We start from the raw sequence: 27,973 nt of genomic DNA, 5'->3' as shown, positions 1-27,973 counted from the left end.
CCCATTTATTGAGTTTTGAATGTCAAAAAATGAGGCGAAAATTAAATTTTTACATTTTTTTCCACTAAAAAACTGCTTATTTTCAAACTAAAGAAAATCAAGAAATCCAAAACCCCCTCTGAAAAAGTCTTGGCAACTCATTTATCAATGAAATAAAACCATAAATTTGATTGTAACTCTATCCATTATTCAGATTTTGTCGCCGAAAAGATGGGAAATTTGGGGCATTTTTAGGCATAAAACACCTTGTTCTTATATGAAAAGATAAAATGACAGAAAACTTGCCATGTATTTTTTTCTTACATTTATGCCAGTTAATCTACAGCAAAAGCTTCAAATTGATATCTGTAATTATTATTTTTTTTCCTATTCACCTGCAGTGTCTCGCTTTACATTTGTGGCTGGGAAACATTGAGTTAAATAATTATTGCTAATTAATTCGAAAACTATACTGCCTGACCCCATAAAAACAAGACCCCATTTCACTGGACCACCTTCAGCGTTCATTACAGCTGTGTTTCAATGAGCTTCTGGTATTGATGATGGGAGAGTGTGACCACGGCGCAAAGCCTTCTCCAGCACATCCCACATATTCTCAATGGCATTAAGACTTGGACTCTGTGGAGGCCAATCCATCTTTCACAATGTAAGCCCCGATGAATCCTGGCTTTGTCATCTTGGAACATGCCCATCAGGGAAGAAGAAATTCACTGATGGAATCACCTGGTCCTTCAGGATGTTCAGGTTCAGCTGATCCCATTCTCTGGGCACGTAGTGTTGCTGAACCTGGACCTGACCGACTGCTGTGACCCCAGATCATAACACTTAGTGAACTGCAGGCGGTGAATTCTTTTTTGGTCAGGCGATGTACTTTACTCATTTCAGCAGCATCTTTTCTACATTAAATCCTCCTGGAACAGTTTGCAGAATGCTTTGCAGAAGTTGTAGCACTGAAATCATTATCAAGCATCAAGTTATTGGGTATCGTGACAACACAAGCACAACATTTAACTTGCGTTCTTTTCCAGTTTCTTCTTGATAAAGCCCTTTGTCTTTCACTGCAAAAAGTAAATATCAAGTATTGGCTTAAATGTCTTGAATTGAGAAAATGTTTCTTGTTTTGAGCAGTTTTCACTCAATTACACTTTTTTCCTGATCTAGCCAAGTTTATTTTGCTCTTTTGAGGACATTTACGAATAGTTCTAAGGTAAATCTTGCTTGAAATGAGAAAGTAAAAGCGCCAATGAGATAAGACCAATGTTCTTACCCCAATTGGCAAAGAAAATGACTTGAAATAAGGACGAAATGTATTGAAACGAGTCAGAAACATCTCAAAACAAGTGAAATAATTTGGGTCTGAAGCCCGACAACATCTTTCCTCATCAAAACATCTCAAATTTGGATTATTATGCTCAAATTGAGACTTTTATACTAATCTAGTAATTACTTTTTGCAGTGTTGCAGCGTTTCTGGGCAAATCTGCCGCCAAAAAAAAACCAAAAAGCCCTACAATCCCATTATTTGTTATGGCATTGTTTCAACTTTAAAACAACTTCAATGCCTGTTTGCCTTTCTTCCCCGTGTCTTACATTGTTATGTTCTTCTGGGCCAAACATTCTCATGCACGACTCCGCCGCACTGCAAACTAACCCAACAAACTTTTGCAAAATCTCCAAATCTCAAAGGCATTCCTCCTCCGGCCGAGCAGGGTTTGACCTTCAAAGAGGGAGAAAAAGAGGAGAGAGAGAGAGAGGGAGGGAGAGGGAGAGAAGGAGGGAGAGAGGCTGAAGGGAGCAACTGGCAGAGCAGTCGGGAGCAGGCTGCGCAAGTACAAGCTGTGACTTACCAAAGAGGGCAGGTAAGACCGTTTAGAGGCTATTTACAAGAGCAGCTCATCTCGATTGGAAATGCTTAGGGGGGAATGTGTGCGTTTTTGCTGCTGGTTTCAGGCTGTTGGGTCCCTGTAGAAAGTGATGGCACGGCCCCACGCATGCTACAGATCTCAAATTGTATAGGCTTGGAAGAAAAGTTGTCGCTTTGCCCAGAAAATTGTGCAATGTCGCATGAAAGTCGACAGGTGAGAGCTCGTCTGAACTCTTGGACCTAAAGGAACTCCCGGCAAACAACACTGCAAAAAGTAATTAACTAGATCAGTATAAACATCTCAGTTTGAGCACAATAATCCAAATTTTAGCTGTTTTGACAAGTTGAGAAGTTCTTGGGCATTTGTCCTGGATTATTTCACTTGTTCTGAGATGTTTCTGACTCGTTTCGATACATTTCGTCCTTATTTCAGGTCATTTTCTTTGCCAATGGGGTTAGAAAATTGGTCTTATCTCATTGGCAACTTTACTTTCTTATTTCAAGCGAGATTCACCCTAGAACTGGTGTGAAATGTCCTCAAACAAGCAAAGTAAACTTGGTCCGATCAGGAAAAGTGTCTAAATGAGTGAAAACCGCTCAAAACAAGATACATTTCCTCAATTCAAGTCATTTAAGCCAATGCTTGATATTCACTTTTTGCAGTGAACAAACTCGTAAAATTAGCCGGCGCTCGCAAATTGTGAAGTTTTATAAGATGTGCGAGTTTTATAAGCGACATTTCGTGAAAAGAGGCCAGTGCAGGTTGTGAAAAAACAAAAAAAGGTAGAAAGAAGGAAGGAAGAAGCCGATTATTTGATTCGGTAGCTCCGCAAACAGACCTTTTTTTTGAATTCTCAAGTTAAAAAAGTTAAAATATTAATCTGGAAAGACGGAATAACGTTAATGCTAATGAACGGGCAAACGTTTTCCAGATGGGATAGATTTGATGCCGCAGTGATTTCGCAGAGCGCCACACCCACCGAGGAAATGTCTCTGGCAAGTGGACGTCTCCAGATCTGCTGCTGAGGAGAGGGAACACAAACACAGCTTATGCAACTACCCTGCGTCTATTTAAGGTCATACTTGGGCTCATATCGAAGATAAATGGGTTGTTTTGTTGTGTGGTATTAAAAATATGCCTGAATATATAGTTAGTTAGTTTGTTTGTTAAACACAGTATATAGTTTGTGCATCATATCGACCTAAAAAGGGGTCTGGGGGAAGAAAATTTCAAATATTTCAATCTTTGGAGTACTTTAATCTCCTAACCCCCCACCTGAACCGAGCACATGTTCTTGTTTGGTTTTACCCAAGGATGAAAATGCGACAAAAAAGTGACCAAAAAAAGCAATGAAAAAGTGACAAGAGAGCAACAAAAATGTGTGACGAAAACGCAACTTGATGAGCTTTGTCGGTCTTAGCTTTAAAATGAGGCGTTACACTGGCTTTATAGGCTGTGACCTTTTGGATTTGGGCAAAGCTGAACTGGAGAAAAATGCGCTGGGTTATTGCGGAGGTGAAGAGGTTAACCGGTGTTGAGATCTTTAGAGTGTCATGATAGTTCTCAAAAAAAAGCCCTTTTCCACCAAGCTGGTGCTGGTGCCGGTGCTGGTGCTGGGCCAGTTCCAGTTTCAGAACCGGTTCTTTCGTTTTCCACTGAAAAAAACGCTGGCTCTTGGTTCCAAAATCTGGTGCCGGTTGGGAACCAATTAAAAGCTGGACCAAGAAACGAGGACCAGTGATGTCAGCGGCTGGGGGCGTGGCTCTGTCCTCCAACAAACAATCAATATTAGTTAGTTTGTGCTTAGAACTTCCTGGAGAAGCCAAAACAGTCTCTGTGGAGGAAACTGTTGTTTTGCTTTATGCTCTTCAGCTAAAACAAGAGGGAACAGCTAGAAAGAAGAAATCAAAATGTTAACGGCTGCTGTGACAGGAACATAAACGTATTTGTCTGTATTTTATAACCAGAAGTGGCTGTAGTAAGATGTTACTATCCATGTTTTATGTTGACTTCCCAAAGCGTTGCTATGACAATAGGCACAGCTCTCATTTTGGTGGAAAACCAAGTCAGCATGGAACCAACCCGGCACCAGAACCAGCCCAGAACCAGTCCAGAACCAGCACCTTGGTGGAAAAGCCCAAAGTCACCCGATGGGGGAGGCAGAGGGAATGTGCTGTCATTTGAGCATTGCTGTTTTACGTTAATTATTAATTCAGTGCATTCATTTAAAGTTGACATATCCTGCTACATTGGAGTCTTTGAGCCTTTAACCTGCCGTTCTTCCCTCGTTAGAAACATATCATAAAGTTTGTCGTTTCGGATTTCCTGCATTTGACTGTCAAGTAGATAGAACTGTGCTCTACGGTGCATACAGTGGGGTGTCCCGAGTGGTTAGCCTGGTGATTCTGGGGGTCATGGAAAATGTAGGGACCCCTGTGCTTGGATATTGCTAAAGATTAGTTTTGGGAAAATCTAAACTGATAGCGGTGACTATGGTGCAGGATGTTACATTTTTGTGTCTTCTTGGCATTTCCTCTTCCAGCCACAACAAATAGCGAGTCTCCCGATGTTGAGTTGCATGTTGATCTAGGATTTCCCCAAACATGCACACTAAATTTAGGTCGTTCCTCCAGTGAAGTGATTTTGACCGCGTGCCAAGCTCAATATTTGGTGTTGTGTCCCTGGGCGTTGCACTTCAGTCGCCCAAGTGAACCCAGTGGCACTGAAGGATGGGACAAATGGCTCTTTTAAACTGTCATTGGACGTTTTGGGGCCCTACCGTAAAGAAGTTGGACATGAAGGATTATTAAACTACACTGTCATATTTGCTGGCTTGATTTAAGCCAATATCGTTTTTATCAGCAGAGACAAATGTGTAGCCTTTCAAATCAGGAAAGTAAACACGCCACAGACTATTCTTGTAGCCACTAAACACACATTGACGACACATTTTAATCGTCGAAATTACCACTGACAAAAAAGGTGTATTTATGACACAAACAAAGGATGTTTATGGTTCTCACAGTGGCCTTCAAGTTTGTTAAAGTGCCTTAAAGTTTTGACTTTTGTGTTTTGTTGCAATCCACTTTAATCTCATAGAGTACCTCAAAGATACTATTTATTCAGATTGTTGAGAGAATACTGTGAGGTATGCATAGATACAGACGGCATCTCGTCATAGAAGGGGGCGTGGCTTCACCGAGGGGAAAATAGAAACACAATTTTTCACTCTTTTTTGCCCTTTTCCGGTGGAATATCAACTTATTTATCACACAGAAATAAAGTCAAGTGTAAATCGGGCCCATTTGGATATTTTCTCACAGCAGACTGTTCAGTAGAAGTGAAAAAACGGCAGTTGTAGCAAGCGCTAGCTAACTGTTAGCATTAGCCCGATGCTAACATGTAGCATGAAGTTAGCATTCTCCGTTATTCATGTATTTATGGGCTGTTGAACCACTTTGCTCCTCCCCATGTCTTTGTATCTTTATTTGGTAGAAACTATGTTCATATTTCAGCATTTGTTACAGTAGTTTTTGAATAATTAGAGAAAATATACATTTTTTCAAAATTGTTTTCCCCCTTAACTGTTTTCAAAAATGACCATATATGGGCCATTCCAGAGATGCCGTCTGTATCTATAGCTCTGTACGTGGAATGTTCTATAGCAAGATGATGCTAACGCCCTGCTTCCCGTCTTTGTTTGTTCCTATGGCGAGTTAGCTGTGTCTCGCTAAAATTAATAAAACATTTTCATATCCTGAGGCAGAAAAGATGAAGCTGTTGGATAATCACTGAAAACATGTTACAGGCTTTACTCAGTATGAATATATTTCACTGGAGGAGACTTCAGTGTTTATAAATGTGGATGTTTTAGCATTGAAGCTAAATGCTAACATTGATTTGAAGCTGTGGTAAATTAGCATCACAATAGGAGCTAATTTTTATGACACAAACTCCGGTTGATGTTTACTTAAATTTCATTCGGTTTTAGTTTTATCTTATTTCATTTTCTAACATTTGGACAGGAAGTAGTCGTTAGCCTACACTGGCCAACAGGAAGTTAGCCGAAAACATTCCGTGCACAGAGCTTATTATTACGTAGAGAGAGAGGCTGCATCAGTAGTTGATTTTACTTTGGAAAACAAAGTAAAAAAATAATCCAAAGTAAGCTTCAACTAGGCTATAAATGGGACAAAAACAAGCCGTAAATTTAAGTCAAGTATTGTTCCTGTCCACCTCCGAATCCCTATCTGGTGCAAAAAACATCTGCTAACACAGAAAAACTGAGAAGAGGGATTTGTTTTCATTCTCGGAGTTCGAGGGAAAAAAAGTTGGCGGCGAAACAAAGACATTTGTTTAATTTAACCACAGAGAAGAAGTGCAGATCCTTATCCAGGAAATGAGGCTAGAGAGGAGCTATAAAGGGACTATTGTCTGCACCGGCCCCTAGGGGGAGCTGTGGAGGAGGACATGGGTCAAACAAGCACCCTGTGTGTGGATGCGTTTAATCAAACATCAACCAGAAACAATAGTAATGAAGGGTTTTATATACAATCAGGGGATGGGCCGGTGTGGTTGGAAAACAATATGTGGATTATAAAGTCTTTCGAGCATTGAAAACAACACAGTGCAAATCTGATGCCAACAGATTTGAAATTGTTTGGGCAGCAGAAAGCTAGAAAGTAAAGTCGGAGGAGCACTTTGCAAACTAATGAATATGTCATGAACAAAAGTGTCTTTAAAAGGATAATTTTATGGTAATCAAAGCATGTGGAGCTGCACAATAATAGACGGAAAACCTCACTGAAATAGAGGATCTCAGTGAGTTTGTGGCTTCTTGGGATATCTCTTTTGTGTCTACCTATAACAGGGAGATTTCAGGATTTTTGACATAGGGCCTCATTATAGCTATCCAGAGTGTTGATGATTTCTGGAAATTATTTTTATTTTTTAATTCATGCAGTCCTTATATTTGAAGAGTTTCGAAGTGCTAGGCTAATGCTAGGCTAGCACATGTCTATGGTAACTAGTAGCCTGCATTAAAAACCTCTTCGAAATTATGAGGTAGTCCTCCAAACGTTGCCATATAGATACAGACGGCATCTCGTCATAGAAGGGGGCGTGGCTTCGCCAAGGGGGAAAATAGAATCTTTAGAGAAACACAATTTTTCACTCTTTTTAGCCATTTTCTGGTGGAATATCAACTTATTTATCACACACAAATAAGGTCAAATGTAAATCGGGCCCATATGGATATTTTCTCACAGCAGATTGTTCTGTAGAAGTGAAAAAATGGCAGTTGTAGCATGTGCAAGCTAACCGTTAGCATTAGCCCGATGCTAACATGTAGCATCAAGTTAGCATTCTCTGTTATTCATGTATTTATGGGCTGTTGAACCACTTTGCTCCTCCCCATGTCTTTGTATCTTTATTTAGTAGAAACTATATTCATAATTCAGCATTTGTTACAGTAGTTTTTGATTAATTAGAGAAAATTCAAAAAAATTCAAAATTGTTTTCCCCCTTAACTGTTTTCAAAAATGACCATATATGGGCGATTCCAGAGATGCCGTCTGTATCTATCTGATTTGTAGAAAACCCGCTATGTAGCTTACAACCAGGAAGCTGATGCTGCTCAAATATAAGTTCTTTTAAATGCAAAATGGTTATATCTAAAAACTTATTCGGTCAACACAGACATTTATATGGGTACTCTGGTGATTTGCCTCGGGTGCACTGTGCTTGGGTTAGACGGTTTTTAATGCAGGCTACTAGTTACCATAGACATGCACTAGCCTAGCACCACTAAACTCTTCACATATAAGGACTGCATGAATTAAAAAAAAAAACATATATATCTCCAGAAATCAACAACACTCTGGATAACTAGGACTAACTAGACTTGGAGGTAGAGTGGTCAAAGGCCTTTTCCATTGCCATTCCATCTCCATTTGGTGCTAGCTACTATTTTCCCAATTGACAGTGACAATAAGACAAGTAACTTTTCCTACTCAAGACTGAAAGTTACTGGGAGAGTTGAAGATGATGTTTTTACTACGTACTCCCGAATCCGGGGAAGACCTTTGGAGTTAAGCTGTTACTGCTCCTACTACAACAACTATTAGAACAACTACTACAACTACTGCTTAACATGGTACAGAAACAGCTTGTATACTTTTCCTCTGTTTGTGATATGTTGTGTGCCCATCACATTAACTTTTGCTATAGAATTATATGAGAGGTTCAGCAGGGTCAGTATGATGTGTTATTACTTTGACTGAAGTGAAAATACTGCTGAAAATAGTACAATGCAGCAATCCTTTTATATTTGAACTGTCAAAGTTTTGTGAATCAGGAATATTGCACCTAAATCTACAAAACATCAGGGGACAAACCTTCTTCCTTGTCGTTAATGGCATTAACTGTAGCTCTGCACAGCGCCACCTACTGTTCTGGAGTGTGCGTCATGAGACTTTGAAGCCTTTATGGAATTGTAGTAGAGTAAAAAGTATTATATTTATCTTTCAAATGTGTTGGAGTAAAAGTAGAAGTAAGTACAGTAGAGATCCTCACACTCTACTTAAGTAAATTGACTTAATCACAGACAACTAAAGGTCAAATCAAATAAATATATAAAACCACTCCATATAGATCCCATTTTTATATGTAACTAACAGGCATCCTCACTGACGGCCCCTTAAAGCATAAAACTCGCATATGTGTCTGGGTACAGGAACAGGAAGCTGCTGTATAAACTTCATATTCACAAAACGTTATGCAAGAGGTTGAATGTAAGGTTTATGAGGTAATTTGTTCAAATCAAATATGTATTTCGCAAATAACAATTCTAATGTGGATTTATTTAAACCTGAAGACCATTTAGCATTATGTCTGCAGGTTATGTTTATGTTTACATGTTTTAGCTTTTTGATTTCTAATTGGATTAGAAATCAAAAAGAGCCACACACTTAGGGCTTGCCAGCTACTTCTGGCAAAGTACACTCCCTGAGCCAAACAAAATACATACCACAGGTACTTCAAAATCATTCATGCAGTATCTATGAGTCTCTGCTTTTACTGAAGGTTTATGTGTTAGAATCACAGTAACTGTGGTTGGGAAGATGTCTTTACTTTCCATCACAGGAGTCTCTATGACGCATCAGAACCAATTCCTAGTAGGTTTTCGGGATAGAATATATGCGTAACCATGGAGATACACTCCCGATGAAAAATTTAAGACCAGCTGAACAATGGCAAAAATTCATATTTTGAATGGTTGGATCTTTGAACCTGAATATGTAACAAGAACAAAGAAAAAAAACTGAAATAGGCTGTTTCACAGCTGATCAAAAGTTAAGACCACATGCCTTTAAAAAGCCAAATCTGTGCAAAAATGTTTTTTTTGTCAGGTATTCAAACTGTCATGACATCCTGATGTCAAAGGCAAATAAAATGTTTTTGTTTTTGGTGTTTGGGTTGTTGAGCTGCATAAGCACATGCTGCGAGGTGGGACTCACTAAAACTGTCATTTAGAAGGTTATGGAACAAAAAGGTCAAGTGGAAGACCCAAAACAATGTCCCCGCCTCTGAGCCGGAGGATCTGATTTCAGAGTTACAGAGAGCATCCCTCAGACTGAGGGCCCTTGTCTCTGTGGGAACGCCTGGTTATCAGGCTGCAGACGGCTGCAGTAACAGCCTTCATTTGGGTCGAGGATCCTCCAGTTTGATGGACACTTCCACTTGAGCTTTTGTTCCATAACCTTCAGGATCGTATAAGAAATTCTTATGCAGCTCAACAACCCAAACACGCTCAAAACAAGATTTATGTTTATGGGGCCTTTGCCATCAGGACGTCATGACAGTGTGAAAACCTGACAGAAAATTCAAAATGTTTGCACAGATTTGGCCTTTTAAAGGTTCTAAACATTTGATCAGCTGCAAAACAGACTATTTAAGTTTATTTATTGTGTTCAATATGACACGTTTTTGCCTCACTCACATTTCTTCTTGTTTCATATTGAAGTTCAACTTTGAACCTAGTTAAGATCCAACCATGCAAAATGTTATTTTTTAATGTTTAAACTTTTGATTGGGAGTGTAGTTCCATGAGCAGGGAAACCCTACCAGAAACTAGGGCGGCCAACTTTAGTCGTTTAGTCGACTAATTGGTCGATGCCGTCGTGGTCGACTAAATGCACTTTTGCAGTTAAGATGCTCTCAATGACACACACACCACCAGAGGCCTGTGGCAGGTCTGTCTTTTACCTTGGGCTAAGATTTCATTATATAAACAGATAGGCTGTATCAAAGTGCTACAGAGTGACGTTTGAATTTGTGCAAAATACTTTTCTAAAACAAATCGAGGAGAGAAATGAGGACAGGAGAGCATCAGCAGCTGAGATCAGCGGCTCCTTTTATAGGCCAGACTTTTACAGGCTCTGAGTTGTTAAACCACAAATGCCACGGTTCACGCCTGTCCTCTATGTGTGGCTCTAGTGAAACACACGTCAGGCCCAGCAGCTCATGGTCCCGCTGTGTCTTTCTCCAGTTCATTCTTGCCTTTTCCGGGACAAATAAGACGAGGAGCTCCGCATAACGTGAACCCTTGTAAAATTAACAACAAAGCAGTGAAGTGCTCCCACTTAAATACAGGTCAAATCCCACAGAATTGGTCACAGTAACATATTCAGACATCATTTGGGCCGACGCCAGTTTAAATATCAAAGATACGAACTAACATGAACCTTTTATCAACTCCCTGTGTTTATTCTGCTTGTAGGAAGATGAAGGCGGGTGCAGGACTCTTCTCTGCAGTGGTGCTGTTCCTCCTGATGGGGGCGGTGTTGGGCCAGAAACCACCGCGACCGAGGAAACCCACCAAGCGCCCACCCGCCGCCCGAAAACCCACTCCCCCGGAACCCAAGGAGCCCACGGACCTGCCTCCGGTCAAACGGGGAATCCCCTCCATCTTCCCAGACTGCCCCGTCGAGTGCTTTTGCTCCCCGCAATACCCCGAGTCCCTGAACTGTGAGAACCAGAACCTCCGCACAGTCCCTGTCATCCCGAGCCGGGCCCATTACCTGTACCTGCAGAACAACTTCATCTCAGAGCTCACCCCCGAGTCCTTCGCCAACGCCACAGAGGTGCGCTGGATCAACCTGGCCAATAATCGCATTCAGCGGATAGACAAACAGGTAAAGTGTCGTCGGGATTTGCTAATGTGCCGTTAGCAGAGAGAGAAAGCTTTTTTTCGCCGAGTTTTTTTTTTTACTATTATTATTATGCTTTTTGCAGGTATTTGGTAAATGCTGTCAAACACGATTTTATGACTTGAAAATGACATATTGATCTTAACAACTAAAATATAATATTTTGTAGTTTCACATCTCATCCTGATCATCAAATTAACTAAGCTCCTCCCACCCGCCTAGTCTTGCTTCCATTCAATGCGCAGGTGAGGAAAAAAAAGAGAAAGAGAAAAAAGTATACTGCAATAATAATCCATGCAGCTGTAATGCAGTACGAAGTACAAAAGCATTTCCTCAAAGATGCGCGAGTGGGTCAAAACCCCACTCCAGGTCTGATTTGATGAGAGAACAATGTAACATGGTAAAAAGTAGAAAAGTAGTACCCTCCCTTTGATAGAGACGCGCTTCATATTTTCTTGTGCTTTAAGCTGTTATGTTAGAACAAAACAAAACCTGGAGTAGTATTCCTTTTTTTATTTTTATTTGAGTCAACACAAAACTGTCCTCCACATTTTTTAAAGCCCATCATCCAATCAGTGTTGTGTTCATCACGCCGCCATGAAGCTGCTCATCATGTTGTTCACTGCAACTCCCACTGCAGCCTGCAGAGGGAGCTCCAGGCCAACACCTCACCAGCCCTCACAGACTTTACTGTTTTACTTTACTATAGATACAGACGGCATCTCGTCATAGAAGGGGGCGTGGCCTCGCCAAGGGGGAAAATAGAATCTAGAATTTCACTCTTTTTAGCCATTTTCTGGTGGAATATCAACTTATTTATCACATACAAATAAAGTCAAGTGTAAATCGGGCCCATGTGGATATTTTCTCAGTGGGTTAGGGTTAACCCTCATTGTTCAGTAGAAGTGAAAAAACGGCAGTTGTAGCAAGCGCTAGCTAGCATTAGCATTAGCACGATGCTAACATGTAGCATCATGTTAGCATTCTCCGTTTTTTTAATGTATTTATGGGCTGTTGAACCACTTTGCTCCTCTCCGTGTCTTTGTATCTTTATTTAGTAGAAACTATATTCATAATTCAGCATTTGTTAAAGTAGTTTTTGAATAATTAGCGAAAGTTTAGATTTTTTCAAAATTGTTTTCCCCCTTAACTGTTTTCAAACATGACCATATATGGTACGATTCCGGACGGCATCTCTGGAATCGTCCAAAACATGTATATTGTCTCTAATTATTCAAAAACTACTGTAACAAATGCTGAAATATGAACATAGTTTCTACTAAATAAAGAAACAAAGACACGGAGAGGAGCAAAGTGGTTCAACATCCCATAAATACATGAATAACGGAGAATGCTAACATGATGCTACATGTTAGCATCGGGCTAATGCTAACGGCTAGCTCGCGCTAGCTACAACTGCCGTTTTTTCACTTCTACTGAACAATCTGCTGTGAGAAAATATCCATATGGGCCCGATTTACACTTGACTTTATTTATGTGATAAATAAGTTGATATTCCACCAGAAAATGGCTAAAAAGAGTGAAAAATTGTGTTTCTCTAAAGATTCTATTTTCCCCCTCGGCGAAGCCACGCCCCCCTATTATGACGAGATGCCGTCTGTATCTGTCTTATCCTTGCAGAGACATGACGTCGAGTAATAACAAACTGAATGTTCAACGCCCACTTTAAGCTTCGTTAGAGACAAGTCCAGAACCACAAAAAAACAATAAAACTACACTGTGAAAACACCAAAGATTTCCGTAAAACTCAAGGCACTTTTCTCAGTAAATAAACGATCGCTCTGACCTGCAGCTCTCTGTCCCCCTCAGGTGTTCAACCGCCTGCCGTCGCTGCTGTACCTGCACATCCAGAGGAACCACCTGAAGGCGGTGCCGGCCGGTCTCCCCGTCAGCCTGGAGCAGCTCCGGCTCGCCAAGAACCGCATCTCCAGCATCCCCTCGGGAGCCTTCAACAAGATGGGAAACCTCACGCTGCTCGACCTCTACCACAACCAGGTGCGACACGGCAAAGACTGGCCCATGTTGTGCTCAGTTTTTTTGGGTCATATTTGTCAATGAGAGTCACACAAAATAAATAATGAAAATAAAGAAGAGGTAATCGGTGAGAGGAATTGGCTTGTTGCACGGTGTGGCTATGCTAGTTCCTCTGACCTGAAGGTGTGAGCGCCTGGACTTCCTGTCTGTTTTCTTTTCCTGGAATAATAATCATATTTTCTAAAGATTATGTTGTGGGCGGTGAGTTCCCGGTAGATGATCATTTATTGTGTGTTGAAATCATGCTGCAACGAGTTCAGATCGTGAAGGATTGATAGTTTGTCTTGAAGCTAAAGGCTAACATGCTATGAAAAATATATATATAAAGGCACTATTTCAAGTTGTGTAATGCATTAACCGCTTAACTCCCACCTGAGCCGAGCACGTTTTCTCGACGAAAACAATGATGGAAAAGTGGCAAAAATGTCACAAAAATGTCACAAGAAATTGACAAAAAATTGACGAAAAAATGGCAAAAATGTGACAAAAAAATTACAAAAATGTGATAAAAATGTGATAAAAATGTGATAAAAATGTGATAAAAATGTGATAAAAATGTGACCAAAAAATGGCAAAAATGTGACAAAAAAATGACAAAAATGTGATAAAAAATGGATGAAAAAATGACAAAAATGTGATAAAAAAATGACAAAAATGTGATAAAAAATTGACGAAAAAAGGACAAAAATGTGACAAAAAAATGACAAAAAAATTACAAAAATGTGACAAAAATGTGATAAAAATTTGACCAAAAAATGGCAAAAATGTGACAAAAAATGGACAAAAAAGGGACGAAAAATTGATGAAAAAGTGGCAAAAATGTCACAAGAAATGAACAAAAAATTGACAAGAAAATTACAAAAATGTGATTTAAAAAAATGGACAAAAAAGAGACGAAAAATTTATGAAAAAATTACAAAAATGTGACAAAAATGTGATAAAAAATTGACGAAAAAATGAAAAAAAAAAAAAAAGTGACAAAAAAATGATCAAAAAGCTACAAAAATGAGTTGAATACCCAACAAAAAAAATGATGAAAAAAAAATGTGATGACGTGAGGAAAAAGATCCTCTCGGTTCAGGCGGGAGTTAAGAGTTTAAATTAGCCTTTAGCTTCAAGACAAACTCCCTGATCCTTATAAACATAAACGTCTCCTCTATGGAAATATTTCTACCAGGAACTCACTGGTCTGAGCTAATCTTAATGGAAATGAATATGAACAGGAAGTACTAGCGCCCACAGCTTCAGCTCAGAGGAACTAGCGTAGCCACATTGTGCAACAAGCCGATTCCGATCTCGACGAACCGGACACGTGCGGACGCGTAATGCTTAAAGCGACGTCACTCATGCTTCTGTTGACTCACGTGAGCTCAACATCTGGAAAATGGCCAATAAAAGTTCCCAGGCATTTCTTATTAATCAGCTGGATGTTACGCACGATTGCTCGCCCACATACCGATTCTTTCTCAAGCCAACTGACTTCCCTGAGCTCTTTCTTTCACCACCCGTCCAAAGCAGAGCATCTGAACAGTGAAAGGCACATGCGCATGTTTTTCTTGTGCTGAATGGATTGTTTCATTTATTTTGACTTATTTGAACAGGGACAATTATGTAGAACAGACGAAGAGTTCATTTGCAAAAAAGCAGATCTCTCCGTTTCGAGTCTTGTGGAACTAAATTTGGTTAAGAACTGGTGACTCTAAATCAGGGGTGTCAAACTCATTTTGGGTCGCGGGCCGAAATTCAGCTCCCACGGCGGGTCGCGGGCCGCATGTAATAGAGAAAACTTTTCCAATAAATGAATAGTAATAAGCTGTGATTTGGTCAAAGCCCCAACTTTACTGTAACTTCATTAATAACAATGTCTTACACTTGTATTGCACTTTACAAGCCTGTGTCACAAGTTCCTCAAAGTGCTACATAGTCATTATTCATTCACTCCACACTCAATGGTGGTAAGCTGTTATTGAAGCCACAGCCGTCCTGGGGCAGACTGTCTATTTACCACATGGCTATATAATGTGTTGTTCATATCCTGAGCTCCTATTAAATCAGTGCCCACTGCTGTGTGTGGAACTCTTTCCTTTAAAAAAAAATAATAATAATGCCCCCTAGTGGCTGGAATGAGCATTCTGGTTATTCTTTAAAAAATCCTAACTCCGCACAGGAATGGGCCAGAGACTTACTTTTTATTTTACATACTCTGCACCAGTGTTAATTTTCACAACATATTTTATTTTAGTCTTAGTCTTTTGACTAAAATGTAACTTAATTTTAGTCGAGATTTAGTCAAAAAAAACTTTTCAATTTTAGTCTAGTTTTAGTCGACTAAAATTAAGACTAATTTAGTCGACTTGTATTTATAATATTCATTATAATCATATTTAATTAAGGTCCTCGACTTAATGGAGCTTCTCCCACATGAGTAAAGCACAGACCTGTTCATTTGACAGTGAATTTACATGATATGAAGCTCTTTCAGACGGTCAATAGAAGTTTGGATGATTTTAGTCTCTGCTTTTTAATTTTATTTGGTCTTATTTTAGTCGACTAAAATATCTGGACATTTTAGTCACAGTTTTAGTCTCATGAAAAACTTTATATTTAGTTTTAGTCCAATTTTAGTCGTCAAAAATATCACTTTGACTAAAATTAAGACTAAATATTTTAAGATAAGATAAGATAAGATGATACTTTATTGAGCTCTCATTTTAGTCGACGAAATTAACACTGCTCTGGAATTTATGCTCTACAGGGCAGGGGCCGGATTAAATCGTCTCGCGTAAGGTTGACACCCCTGCTCTAAAGAGAGACTTGAAAGAAAACGTAGATTTTTTTCAATGGCATCTGAACCTCAAACAGGAGAGACACACAGTTCCAGGCTGCCCTGATATCAACAGGACAAAGTCAAAATACAACAAATTCATCATTTCCCTCAACAGATTCAAACTAGGGCTGTCAAAGTATACGATTTAGCTCACGATTAATCGAAAATCCTCCTGTTTCTGACACACACATGACCTGAAAGACAAAGCTCTTGTATTAGCTACATATTCAGGGTCGCTATATAGGTTGAGTCCATTTATCTAATGAAAATGACTCTAATGTTGGCCTTAAACTCGACTTCATGAACCTAAAAGTTTGCAGAAGCTGTTGGGCTTTTCCCATAGAATTAGAAAACTGTGAATATTAGATCAATGAAATGTGAGCAAATGCTTTATATTTGAGTGTTTTGTGTCGGCCAAGAATAAACAATGAATATAATAAATGAAGCGTGATTAATCAAACTTCACAAGTGCGATTTAACAAATAAAAAAAATGCATGTATTCACTAATTAAAACCATTTCACATTTCATTTATTCCTGAGCATTCATTCACAAAACGCACTCTCAAATACAGGTCATGCCAATAACGCAACATCGTGGGATCAGGTTTGTTGTGTTCAAGTTCGTACATGTTTTCAGCTCTGTCTGACGGAGAACGCTGAGCCGCCAAATGCTGTTTTACATTGTGGAATCCTACACTCACAACTTCTCAAGCTCATCACCTGACCCATATGGATTTTTGGGGTCCGATACAGATATGAAGCAGTGTTAATTTCGTCGATTAAAATAATTAGTCTTAATTTTAGTCAAAGTGTTATTTTTGACGACTAAAATTGGACTAAAACTAAATTAAACGTTCCTCATGAGACTAAAACTATGACTAAAATGTCCAGATATTTTACTCGACTAAAATGAGACTAAATAAAAATGAAAGGGAGAGACTAAAATCATCCAAACTTCTATTGAGCGTCTGAAAGAGCCTCAGATCATGTAAATTCTCTGCCAAAGGATCAGCTCTGATCTTTGTTCATGTGGAGCAGCTCCATGAAGCAGAGGAACAAGAATAAATATGATTATAATGAATATTATTGTCATATTTATTGCTCTGTTTTATTGCCTTAATGTTCGGTGCAGCCCTGTGAGTCGACTTCTGTTGTGATATTGGGCTATACAAAACCATTAAACTTGAAACTTATTATAAATGCAAAGTCGACTAAATTTGGCTTAATTTTAGTCGACTAAATTTACTTGCAATTTCAGTCGACTAAAACTAGACTAAAATTGATTACATTTTCGTCAAAAGACTAAGACTAAAACTACATTAAAATATGTTGTCAAAATTAACACCGATATGAATGGGGTTGGCCTGGCCAACAGCCTGGCCAACAGGCCAATAGGTCAATATTTGAAGTTATTTAGTATTATTTTAATGTCTAAAATTGTCTAAAGTTATACATTTATTATTATAGACAATGTTTAAATCATAGAAATAAACAAAGGTCACCCCATGTGGGGTTTTCTAAGGACGATTATAGGGGATTTTAACTGGTCGATGATATATATATATATCTGGTCTATTATCCTGTGTATGAAGCTTCTAAACGTGTCAGTGTTGAACTGTGACAGCAGGGGGCGCTGCATGAGGGCTGATTTATTCAGGGCATTAATGATGAGTATAGGGAGCTTGTTTGAAAGACAAAAACAGGCCAAAAAAAGGGTAAATCCGTCGTTCTGAAATTATACGCAAAAGTCTACAACATAAAATATATAAAATAGGTGTACAAGCTTTAAACTACTACTTTCTACTCCCCTGAGGCCGAGGAAGTTGGAGCTCATTTTAAAGCTCATATCAGTATAACTGCACTCGAGTCTCTATCACTTTTGGTTCCGGAGACATCGGCCTTTTTATCGGCCGATATATCGGTTGGCCCCTAATCTGGAGTGGGTTGTTTTTTGTGTTGAGGACGTTTCACCCCTCGCCACTAGAAGCTTCGTCAGCAACTAATGGATTTTAACGACAGACTGAATATACAGAATAGTCCATTTGTAGGGAAGGGTTTAGCTTGTAATGGCACAACCCATTTTTATTCTACAAAGCAACTCTCTCATGTTTTGGTTCGGGAAGTTTTCGAAATCGGAACAAATCGGTAAATTAGCGTATTGTAGTTTAGTACGAACAATACGAACAATTGAAATGTACGTGATCCTTCTGTTAGTTTATCAATTTATATTTTTCTCTCAAGGTCTTCTCTCCAACATGGACGCTTCTGAAGTTATTTAGCTTGTGCACCGTGACCTGAAACTTTACGTTGAAACATAACTCAAAAGTGAAAGGCCTGTCTCAGCTTACACAGAGTAACTTCAACGCAAGTTCCGTATTTTCTGACATTTATGTTGTGTATAGGATGACTTCACCTCGTTATAATGTATACGTAGCTGTACTTCCTAACACTTTCAAAGAAGTCAAGAGTGAAGCAGGTTTTTTGTCCCCACACATTTAATGCCACTGTACTTTCCACAAGTCAGCAACAAAAGAGGCTGAAAAGTGTGCGTGCCACCGGTGTGAAATTCCCAACTCCCCAAATACATGTGAAAAACCTGGTATTACACGGGTCAAATATTTGTACTACTGATTTACGACTTTGATGAGTTTGTCGAGTGCAAATGCATGTATGTATGTACTTTTCGACTTTTTGCCATACTATGGAACATAAACACAATCGTGAAGTGAAATGAAATTTATACATGATTTAGATTTCGATTTTTTTTAAAATAAAAAACTGAAAGGTGTGACGTGCAAAAGTATAGGCCCCTCTTTCCTTTTAGTGCAACCAATTGCCTTCAGAAGTTGCATGATTATTTCTGAGTGATCACATGTTGACCTAATGACTAAACAGAGTCTAACAGCAGAGCCGTGGGAAGATATTTTAGTTAGGGGGCGCTGAGGGACAAAATTTACCCCCAAAATACTTTTTCTGTGCATAAATCCTACTTATTAACCTCTTAACTCCCGCCTGAACCGAGAGCATTTTATCCAGTTCAGCTTTACCCGAATCCTGTTGGCCAGTGTAACGCCTCATTTGAAAGATCTACAAAACTAAATTGAGCTTTTTCCTCACGTCAGATTTTTTTTTCATCACTTTTTTTGTTGGGCAGTCGTCTCATTTTTGTCAAATTTTCGGAACTTTTTTGTCATTTTTTTGTCAAATTTTTCTCACTTTTTTGTCATTTTTTGGTCATTTTTTGTCATTTTTTGTAATTTTTTGTCACTTTTTCGTCCAATTTTTCACACTTTTTTGTCACTTTTTCGTCCAATTTTTCTCAATTTTTTGGCAAATTTTTCTCACTTTTTTTGTCAAATTTTTGTCCATTTTTTCCTCAATTTTTCGTCAAATTTTTCTCACTTTTTTGTCAAATTTGTGTCCATTTTTGTCATTTTTTGTTAATTTTTTGTCACTTTTTCGTCCATTTTTTCTCACTTTTTTCACATTTTCATCCTTGTTTTTGTCTCAGTTTTGTTGCTATTTTCACACCTTTTTTCCAGAAGCTTTTGGACTGCGCTAAAGCTGGAGAAAATGTGCTTGGTTCAGGTGGGAGTTAAGGGGTTAATATTGCCTGCAGTTCACAAACTATCCACCAGGGGGTGCTGCAGCACCCTCAGCACCCTGGGTTCCCACGGCCTTGTCTACCTGTGTGTAATCTAATGTCAGTTCAGATACAGCTGCTCTGTGATGTTCTCAGAGGTCTGTTAAGAGAGTATTGGGGAGCAGACACGTGGCCATGTGACCTCCATGTGGCTTCTAGCAAACAGAAAACGGTTCAAAAATGGCTTGTTCTCGCCACTCTGCCATGAAATCCAGATTCGTGCAGTGTGCGACTAATAGTTGTTCTGTGGACAGTTTCCCTCACCTGAGCTGTAGCTCTCTGCAGTTCATCCAGGGTCATCATAGGCTTCTTGGCAACAGCTGTGGTCAGTGCTGTCCTTGTTCGGTCAGTAAGTTTAGGAGGACGGCCGGGTCTTGGTAGGTTTGCAGTGATGCCAGACTCTTTCCATTCCTGGAGGGTGTATTTGCCTGTACTTTGAGAGATGTTCAAAGCTTCATGATGCTTCTGCTCCACAAGAGTCTCTTAACAGACCTCTGAGACCATCACAGATCAGCTGTATTTGAGCTGACATTGCTGTCTGTATCTTTAGCCACTCAATTGTCTTATGAGGTCACACGCATAAGCTCTATTACAAAATTGCGTAAGCACAACTTTAGCTGATGTCCAAAAGCATCAGTAAATGCTTGGATTTAACTTCATCCCCCTCTCCTCTGCTTCTCTCTTCCGTCAGCTGAGCGACAGTGACCTGGGGAAGAACACGTTCAGAGACCTGCGTAACCTTGTGCAGCTGAACTTGGCTCATAACATTCTGAAGAAGATGCCATCCGGAGTCCCCAACGGACTCATACAACTGTTCCTGGACCAGAACCGCATCGACGACATCCCAAAGCAAGTGCAACACACGCAATCAATCGAAGACGCAGTCACAGTCAAGAAATGAGTCTTCGCTCATATTAAGTGATGGAGCTGAGCTGAACAGATATTGAATTGTTGTCCTTGGTCCACTCTTTTCATGTTTCCAGGGATTACTTTGATGGTTTCTCTCACCTGGCCTTCCTGAGGATGAACTATAACCAGCTGAGCGACAAGGGCGTCCCCAAAACAGTGTTCAACATCTCCACCCTCCTGGACCTCCAGCTGGCCCACAACCAGCTCAGCTCTGTGCCCAAGTTCAACAGTCACCTGGAGCACCTGCACCTCAACCACAACTCCATCGAGAGTGAGTCCTAACACAGACTGCAGTATTGTGTCCACTAAACCACAGAGAACTTATTCAACAATTAAGGGTGGTGTTGTCTATTGTTGTTGCAAAAAAGGAGTTCCATTGAAGACGAGACGCGGCAGGTGAAGATGTCTAAACATTTACTACAAAATGTTAAATTTCACAGACTTTTCCACTAGCTTAATCAAAATCTAAACACCCTCTGAACTAATCTTTGTCCCAAATATATCAACAAAATAAAAGGCATAACCCTAGACTTTCTCAATCCTTGATTAGATGAAAATATATGATTTTTTTGTGCCTTATTCTTTATATGAAAGTAGCAAATATGTCTCCCCCTTGTGGAGAGTCAGCTCACGTAAATGGCTATTTCCTCATTGATGCCGTGATTTCACAATACTTAATCCCTTCTCTTTTATGACATCACACTGTATTATAAAGTGATTCAGACAGTGATAATGACGTGGAAAACCGCCGGCGTTTACCGTTAAGAAAAAAAAAAAAGTCGGAGCTTCCGACAGCTCTTCAAGAAGCAGCGTTCTCTTCTTGTCTAGGCTGAAACAGGTTTAACTCTTGGGCTGAAACATTCGCACATGAAAAGAAACGCATCTGGCACCAATTCAACTGTTCAGAGAATCATTACTCTGTATAGTAAATGAGAATATAAATAGATCTATATCCAACTTGCTTTGCTCAACTGTGGGACGTGTTCTTCAGGGTCATCTGCAATTTTAACCTTTTTCATTTCAGTAAAATATCATTTCATTTATACTTTTGTAATGCTTTCATGCTTGGTGTAGACATGGATTAGATACATTAACAATCAGTTTAGATCTTGAGAAATACTTAATGAAGTAGTTTATTGTTTATTGTTTATTGTTTATTGTTTATTGTTTATTGTTTATTGTTTATTGTTTATTGGTAAGGAACCCCATTAGCTACCACCGTAGTGGTTGCTAGTCTTCCTGGGGTCCAGGATTAAAAAGCATTTACAATAAAATAACATGCATTAAAACAAACAAGGCACAACAGTAATACAGGACAAGATATAATTACTGAAACCATACCAAAGATTTTAGTGTGTTTTTGAAAACATGTAAATTGGATGAATCTCTCAAATTCACAGGCAGCTTATTCCACAATTGCGACGATCTATATTCAACAGTTTTTAGCAGCAGACTTGTTCTAGGTCGATTTATCGCCACGTCGTCACTGCAAGCGCCGCGTGGAATAAGAGTGTGTCTGCTTCACATATTTAATGTTTTCAAATAGTGCGATAGGTTTGCCAGTCAAAATTATTTTCTTTAAAAATAATAATAAATTATAATGGAATTTATTTTGGAGCAACGGCCAGTTTAAGGTAGAATGCCTCTTCTGAACACTAGTGGAGTGTGGACACCTGATCACCAGGCGGGCGGCTCTGTTCTGAACCACCTGAAGCCTTGCTATGTCAGTTTTGTTTGCAGCGGACCATATAACGGAGCAATATTCCAGATGTGATGACACAAAAGACTGAACTACTAGTTTTTTAATAGCTGGAGTTATGTAATATGAGCACCTTCTGACCACAGCTATAGCTTTACCCATTTTACCGATCACATGATCCACGTGAGGCGACCGTGATAGATGGTGATCCACTGTGACTCCCAGAAGTTTCATCTGTAGCACTTGTTCCAACATGGAGCTCTCAGTTCTCAGTATTAGCTGAGTATTACTATTTAGTTTGTGTTTACTCCCAATAAGCATAAATCTAGTTTTGGAGACGTTCAGAATCATGTTGTTGTTTTTGACCCATTGAAGAACGGCTCCCAAAACTCCTTTTCCAGTACCTTTGATATTTCATTTACATTAGGACTGGAATAATACATAGTAGAGTCGTCAGCGTACATAACAACTAGTTAAAAAAAAATAAAAGTTTGACAGCTACTTTTTAAGAATATTTTCAAAAGCAGATAGAGCTTTTAGTGTGGCTGCTCCTAAACCAAGGAACAGTCTCCCCCAAATGTTTACTTCATTGTGTCTTTTATTTGGCACTTTTTTATTGTTGATATTGTGTATCTTTGGCCATCCCGCCCTTGCTCTGCCCGATCCCGTCAGACCTTGGAAGCTAAGCAGGAGGTGGTGGTTGGAGAGTCTACCCCAAGGCAGCTGTGGCTACAACAGCTTACCACCACCAAGCATGGAGTCAATGAATAATGCCATGTGCTGTAAAGCGTCTTTGAGTGTCCAGAAAAGCACTATAGGAAACCAATACATTATTATTATTATTATTGGTTGGTAAAGGGCTGATAATAAAGTTCAAGTGCTCCGTAAAGTGAGCCTGTTGATTGTTCACATTTATCTTGGATGTCCCTTAAATATATGTGAATGTTTATTTGTTGGGATATTCTGTAAGCTCAGTCATGTCTGTTTGTGACAGGCATAAACGGCACCCTGCTGTGCCCCTACAGTCTGGAGGTGGAGCCAGAGGACCACAACGCCATGCCCCGCCTCAGGTGAGATGCACGGTCACCGTAACATCCCCCCGCCCCCCTCCCTATAACATGCAGCGCTCTGAGACGACAGATGTGATCCAGAAACATGGTTTGAGGAAGGCTAAAACTGACCAACTTTTGAGCTTTCATCAGTGTTTTTTATAAACTCAGCTAAAACATAATCCTGCATGTCTCGTCCTTCTTACTCATAACACAGGCCCACTCTCTGATTCACATCATACGTACAATATCTCCAGCTGTAGAGTCAAACCGCCTTCATCAAACTTGTTTTAAGGCGAGACGCTGCATGTGAATAGGGGAAAAATGTAGATTTACAGATATCAATTTGAAACATTTGCTGTAGATCACTGGCATAAATGTGAGGGAAAAATACATTGCAAGTTTTCTGTCATTTTATCTCTTCATATAAGAACAAGGTGTTTTATGCCTAAAAATGCCCCAAATTTCCCATCTTTTCGGCGACAAAATCTGAATAATGGATAGAGCTACATTCAAATTTATGGTTTCATTTTATTGATGAATGAGTTGCCAAGACTTTCTCAGAGGGGGTTTTGGATTTCTTGTTTAATTTTAAAATAAGCCTTTTTTTAGTGGAAAATTTTGTAAAAATGTAATTTTCGCCTTATTTTTTGACATTCAAAACTCAATAAATGGGGCTTAGGGATTAGATAATAAAAAAATCCCTCTAAAAAAATCTTCCAAATATTGTTCAGTCCAAGGCTGGAAAATCTGAAGTCTTTAGGTCCGACTGACGTGGACATAGTGTCGCCACAATGACAGAAAAATGTGTTTTGAGAAAAAGGCCCTTGAAATTGCATTCTCCCATATAAGTCTATGGGGGAACATTGAATCAGCGCAATATTTAAACATGTTATTGTGAAGATTAGGCATATTTTCTGTTTCCGGGTGAAAGCTTGTATGTTCAGAGACCAATTTGGCCCAAAACCTGAAAATTGAAAAAATTTAGTTTTGCCTGTAGTGTCTCCCCTTAATCTTGTCCGTCTCCAGATTTTCTTCACTGCACAGATTTGTCACCACAGGAGCAGCAGGGTTAGATTTTAAAGTCTTAATAAAGCATAACAATAATCTCTGTGCACAGGATTTTGCACGCTAGCTTCTCGGGGGCATGACTTTCCATATTTAGCATGGCGAGCAATGGAGAAAAATAAACAAAACAGAAACCACGCAGTTGTTGGATAATTACTCAAAACATACTCAAAACTTTACAGGGGATGTAAATACTTCACCATAAAAAAACGTCTGTGTTTGGTAGTAGCTGTTTTAGCATTGAAGCTAAAGGCTAATGTTAATTTAACGCAAACATGTTCAAAAATAGTGCCATAATCCAAACTCATTTTTATGTAACAAGCTCATCTTGATGCATATTTAAGTTTCTTTTATGTTTTCGTTTCTTTTATTTTATTTTGAATTTGCGTTAAAATTACAGGAAGTAGTCATAACCCTACACTGGCTAACAGGAAGCTAGCCAAAAACAATCCGTACATAAGCATAAGGAAAGAACTAGTGTGGAGTTATTTTAAAATACAAATCTATTGAGAATTCCAAAGTTTCACAACATTTTTTTTTTTATAGTTGGTTGACATGTCGTGGTGTTGTTTTCCCAGATACCTGCGTTTGGACGGGAACCATCTGAGCCCTCCCATCCCCATGGACGTCATCATGTGCTTCAGACACCTCCAATCCATCGTCATCTGAAACCAAACAAAAACTGGACCTGAACCAGGACTCAAACTGGGACTAAAACCCGGAAAGTTTGTAAATAAAACTAAAACAGCGAGATTTTAACTGCCAAAGACTCCTGCGTAAAGAAGTCTGCCACCGTTCGAACATGCAGCAGCCGCGTGGACACATGTACCAGCATTTAGCTCTTGTTTCTCAATAATGCTACACTTTAATATGTGTAAAATCATCAAGTGACATTGAGGGCGACAGAATCGATTGGAAGGAGATTAAAACTACCATGTAGTTACTGTGGTCCTGAATGCACCTGTGATGTTTAAAGCAGTACTAAGTAACGTGTTTGCCTTAATAAATCCTTTCCGTAGTCCCTGTGGGGGTAATACAAGTGTTTATGGGATGATTGGAGGGTCTTTCATCTCCCCCTGGTGTCTCTGGCCAGAAAACCATGTTTGCAACTTGACTGCCACCGGTCCGGAGCCACCAATACACACTAATAGAATCACAAAGAAGAAGCTAACATGCTAACGGGCAAAGCTAACGTCACTTTAAACAGTATTTACAGCCAAATTTTAGTGAAAAAAAATATTTCCATTGTATAATTGGATGCACAGAAACCCTTCACCTTTCCTGTCAGCGTAGTATTTACTCTCCAAGACAATTAATATGTTAAAAAAAATCGTAACTTGCTACTACACCTGCAGTTGCGCTTATGGCCTCTAGGGGGAAGAGTTACTTAGTACTGCTTTAAGTACTCCATGTAAAAATGACTCTTGATTTCTGTAAAAAGCCACTTTGTACAATAAATAAATAAATCTGTTTGCTCTGTTTTTTTTGCATGTGAAATAAATATTTTATGTATTTATTTATTCTGTTTATTTGATAGGTACAGTGCATACTAATGAACATCTGCACTGTAAATATGCCGGATTATAGCAGAGATGCTAGTTTCCATCTGTATTAGTTACAGATGGAAAAGATGTATGTAATTTTTTAATACATCTACATTTGACACATCTTTCAACAGGGGCCTCAAAGGCGACCAACAAATGATACAGAAGCCTATAGTGCAGAGTGCTAGCGGACAGAGGAAGCTTCTAAAGGAGATACGCTAACACGGAAGCAACAATTCGACTTTTTGGGGACACTTTAGCGATAGTCGTTCTAACCTTGGCTTAGACGAGTTGATGTGTACCTGTCTGGTCTAGTAATTTGGCATCCGCACAGTAAAGTGAAGATTACTGCGCGGATTTCGAACTACTCCTGGTATTATTACACCTTACAATATAGTTCCCCCTTTTATCCGCTTAGAAAATCCACATTGTTTAATTTTGTGTAATTATACTTTGTAGTGGAACACTTCACGTAACCATAATTAAATAGGGAAAATGTAGAAGGGCTTGGTAGCTTCTATCTTGACCTGTTTTGGAGCTATAGAGGAGAGAGGGAGAGGCTAAATGCTAACGCCGTTTGCGCTGTGTTTACGTGACTGAAGGCACGGGGGAAGACCAGACAGGTCCTGAAGAACTCGTCAAAGCTAAGGTAAGAACATATCTCAGTATGTAAAAACGGTGGCCTATTGCTTTAAGCTTCATGCCACAGATATTTTCTTATGCAGGAATGAGACAAAAGCATTCTCAAGGGCTTGGTTAAAACTCAACTTTATTTGTATGTGCAGTGTCCACAACCTGCAGCGATATAGATATACAGACAGTATCTTTGGAATGGCCTGTCATGTTCGAAGAAGCCAGAAGAGGAAAACAAAGGGAAATAACTGAACTGACTTTCACTATTACTTTTACAAATGCTGATTATGTTTTTCTCTGCATAAAATACAGACACGGAGAGGAGCAAAAGCCCATAAATACATATAAAATGGACCATGCTAACCAGAAAGCTACATTAACTTCATGCTCCACATGCTAACGTTAGCAGCGAGTGCCTTTTTTGCTGTAAAAGAAAAATCCGTATGTACCCAACTTTCTTGGTGTGTGTGATAAATATGCTCATAGCCCGAGAGTTAAATGGCTAGAAAGAGAGAAAATGTGTGATTCAAATGAGAGCTAGGCCACGCCCCTTTGGATGAAGCATTGTGTTAAGTGATGATGTCATCGCTGCACTTCCAAGTCCAACGGAACTTCAGCCCTATTCACGATGATAGGATTTTGCTGATTTTAACCTGCTGTCGACTACAAGGCTCTTTTTAAACATCTGATCACACAGAAAGATTACATTTACTCTGGATTTTCTTAAGGCTTTTGTGACATTAATTATCAAATAATTTATTCCATACACAATGAAGGCTTATTTTAAATAATAAAACATCTTCATTTTTCCTGGAGAAATCTTCTAATTAATTAATTCTAATTAAGAGTAAAATTGTTTAATCTGTTGTTATTTTAGCCGGAGATTCAGACAAAGTTGTGGATTTTGCTGTGTTTATTTATGGAACTCTCAGCAGTTTGGCCCTGGAAGTAGCTTATTATTGTGCGTGATGTCACACTTAACAAACGCATTTCCTGGCCTTCAACCCAACATGCCGGCCTGTTGCTATTTTAGACTTTACACATTTAGGCAACCGCGTTTCTTTTTCTTCTCTTTGCCTAAGGAAATTCTACACTTCCCTTTTTTTTTAATTAATATTATTTCCTTGCCGCTGTGATTGAAGTGAAACGCCTTCAGTCCTGACTCTAAATTTAGTCCTGGTATTTCAGGTTGAACCGTTTATTTTTGAAGTGTCTTGTCTCGTGATTGGCCTAGAGGCGAATCCGTGCCGATCAGCCGGTCGGATGCGTGTTCACGGCAGACCTTGCTGGACCAGTTCTTCCTAGTGAACGGCAAAAAGGCAATTCCTCCAAAAATGATGACGCAAGCTTTTGCATTTGCACAGCGTGGAACAATGACACACAGAAATAAACAATAATCCCCTTAAGTGCCATGAACGCATCACAATAAAGGCCACCGTGAAGTGATTCATAGAATTTGCAGAAATTACACG

General features: G+C 39.3%; 1 protein-coding gene across 1 annotated transcript; it reads left to right on the top strand.

Annotated features, from left to right (window-relative positions):
- Positions 1 to 1,772: 1,772 nt before the first annotated feature.
- On the top strand, positions 1,773 to 25,736 carry prelp (proline/arginine-rich end leucine-rich repeat protein). Its single transcript, XM_079582218.1, has 7 exons — positions 1,773 to 1,858; positions 10,644 to 11,058; positions 12,904 to 13,089; positions 20,291 to 20,448; positions 20,583 to 20,779; positions 23,202 to 23,277; positions 24,903 to 25,736. The coding sequence occupies exons 2-7, from the start codon at positions 10,648 to 10,650 to the stop codon at positions 24,991 to 24,993; spliced, it is 1,119 nt and encodes a 372-aa protein (XP_079438344.1). The 5' UTR covers positions 1,773 to 1,858; positions 10,644 to 10,647; the 3' UTR covers positions 24,994 to 25,736.
- The last annotated feature ends 2,237 nt before the right edge of the window (positions 25,737 to 27,973 follow it).

This window comes from Gobius niger, assembly GCF_951799975.1.
Source record: "Gobius niger genome assembly, chromosome: 24".
In the NCBI taxonomy this organism is placed as follows: Eukaryota; Metazoa; Chordata; class Actinopteri; order Gobiiformes; family Gobiidae; genus Gobius; species Gobius niger.
This window is presented reverse-complemented; position numbering and strand designations above follow the sequence as displayed.

Bases quoted from the DNA above. Each gene is read 5' to 3' on its own strand.
- prelp (XM_079582218.1), top strand. From the start codon at position 10,648: ATGAAGGCGGGTGCAGGACTCTTCTCTGCAGTGGTGCTGTTCCTCCTG. The intron at 11,059-12,903 runs GTAAAGTGTCGT...TGTCCCCCTCAG, and splicing joins TTCAGCGGATAGACAAACAG to GTGTTCAACCGCCTGCCGTC. The intron at 23,278-24,902 runs GTGAGATGCACG...TTGTTTTCCCAG, and splicing joins AACGCCATGCCCCGCCTCAG to ATACCTGCGTTTGGACGGGA.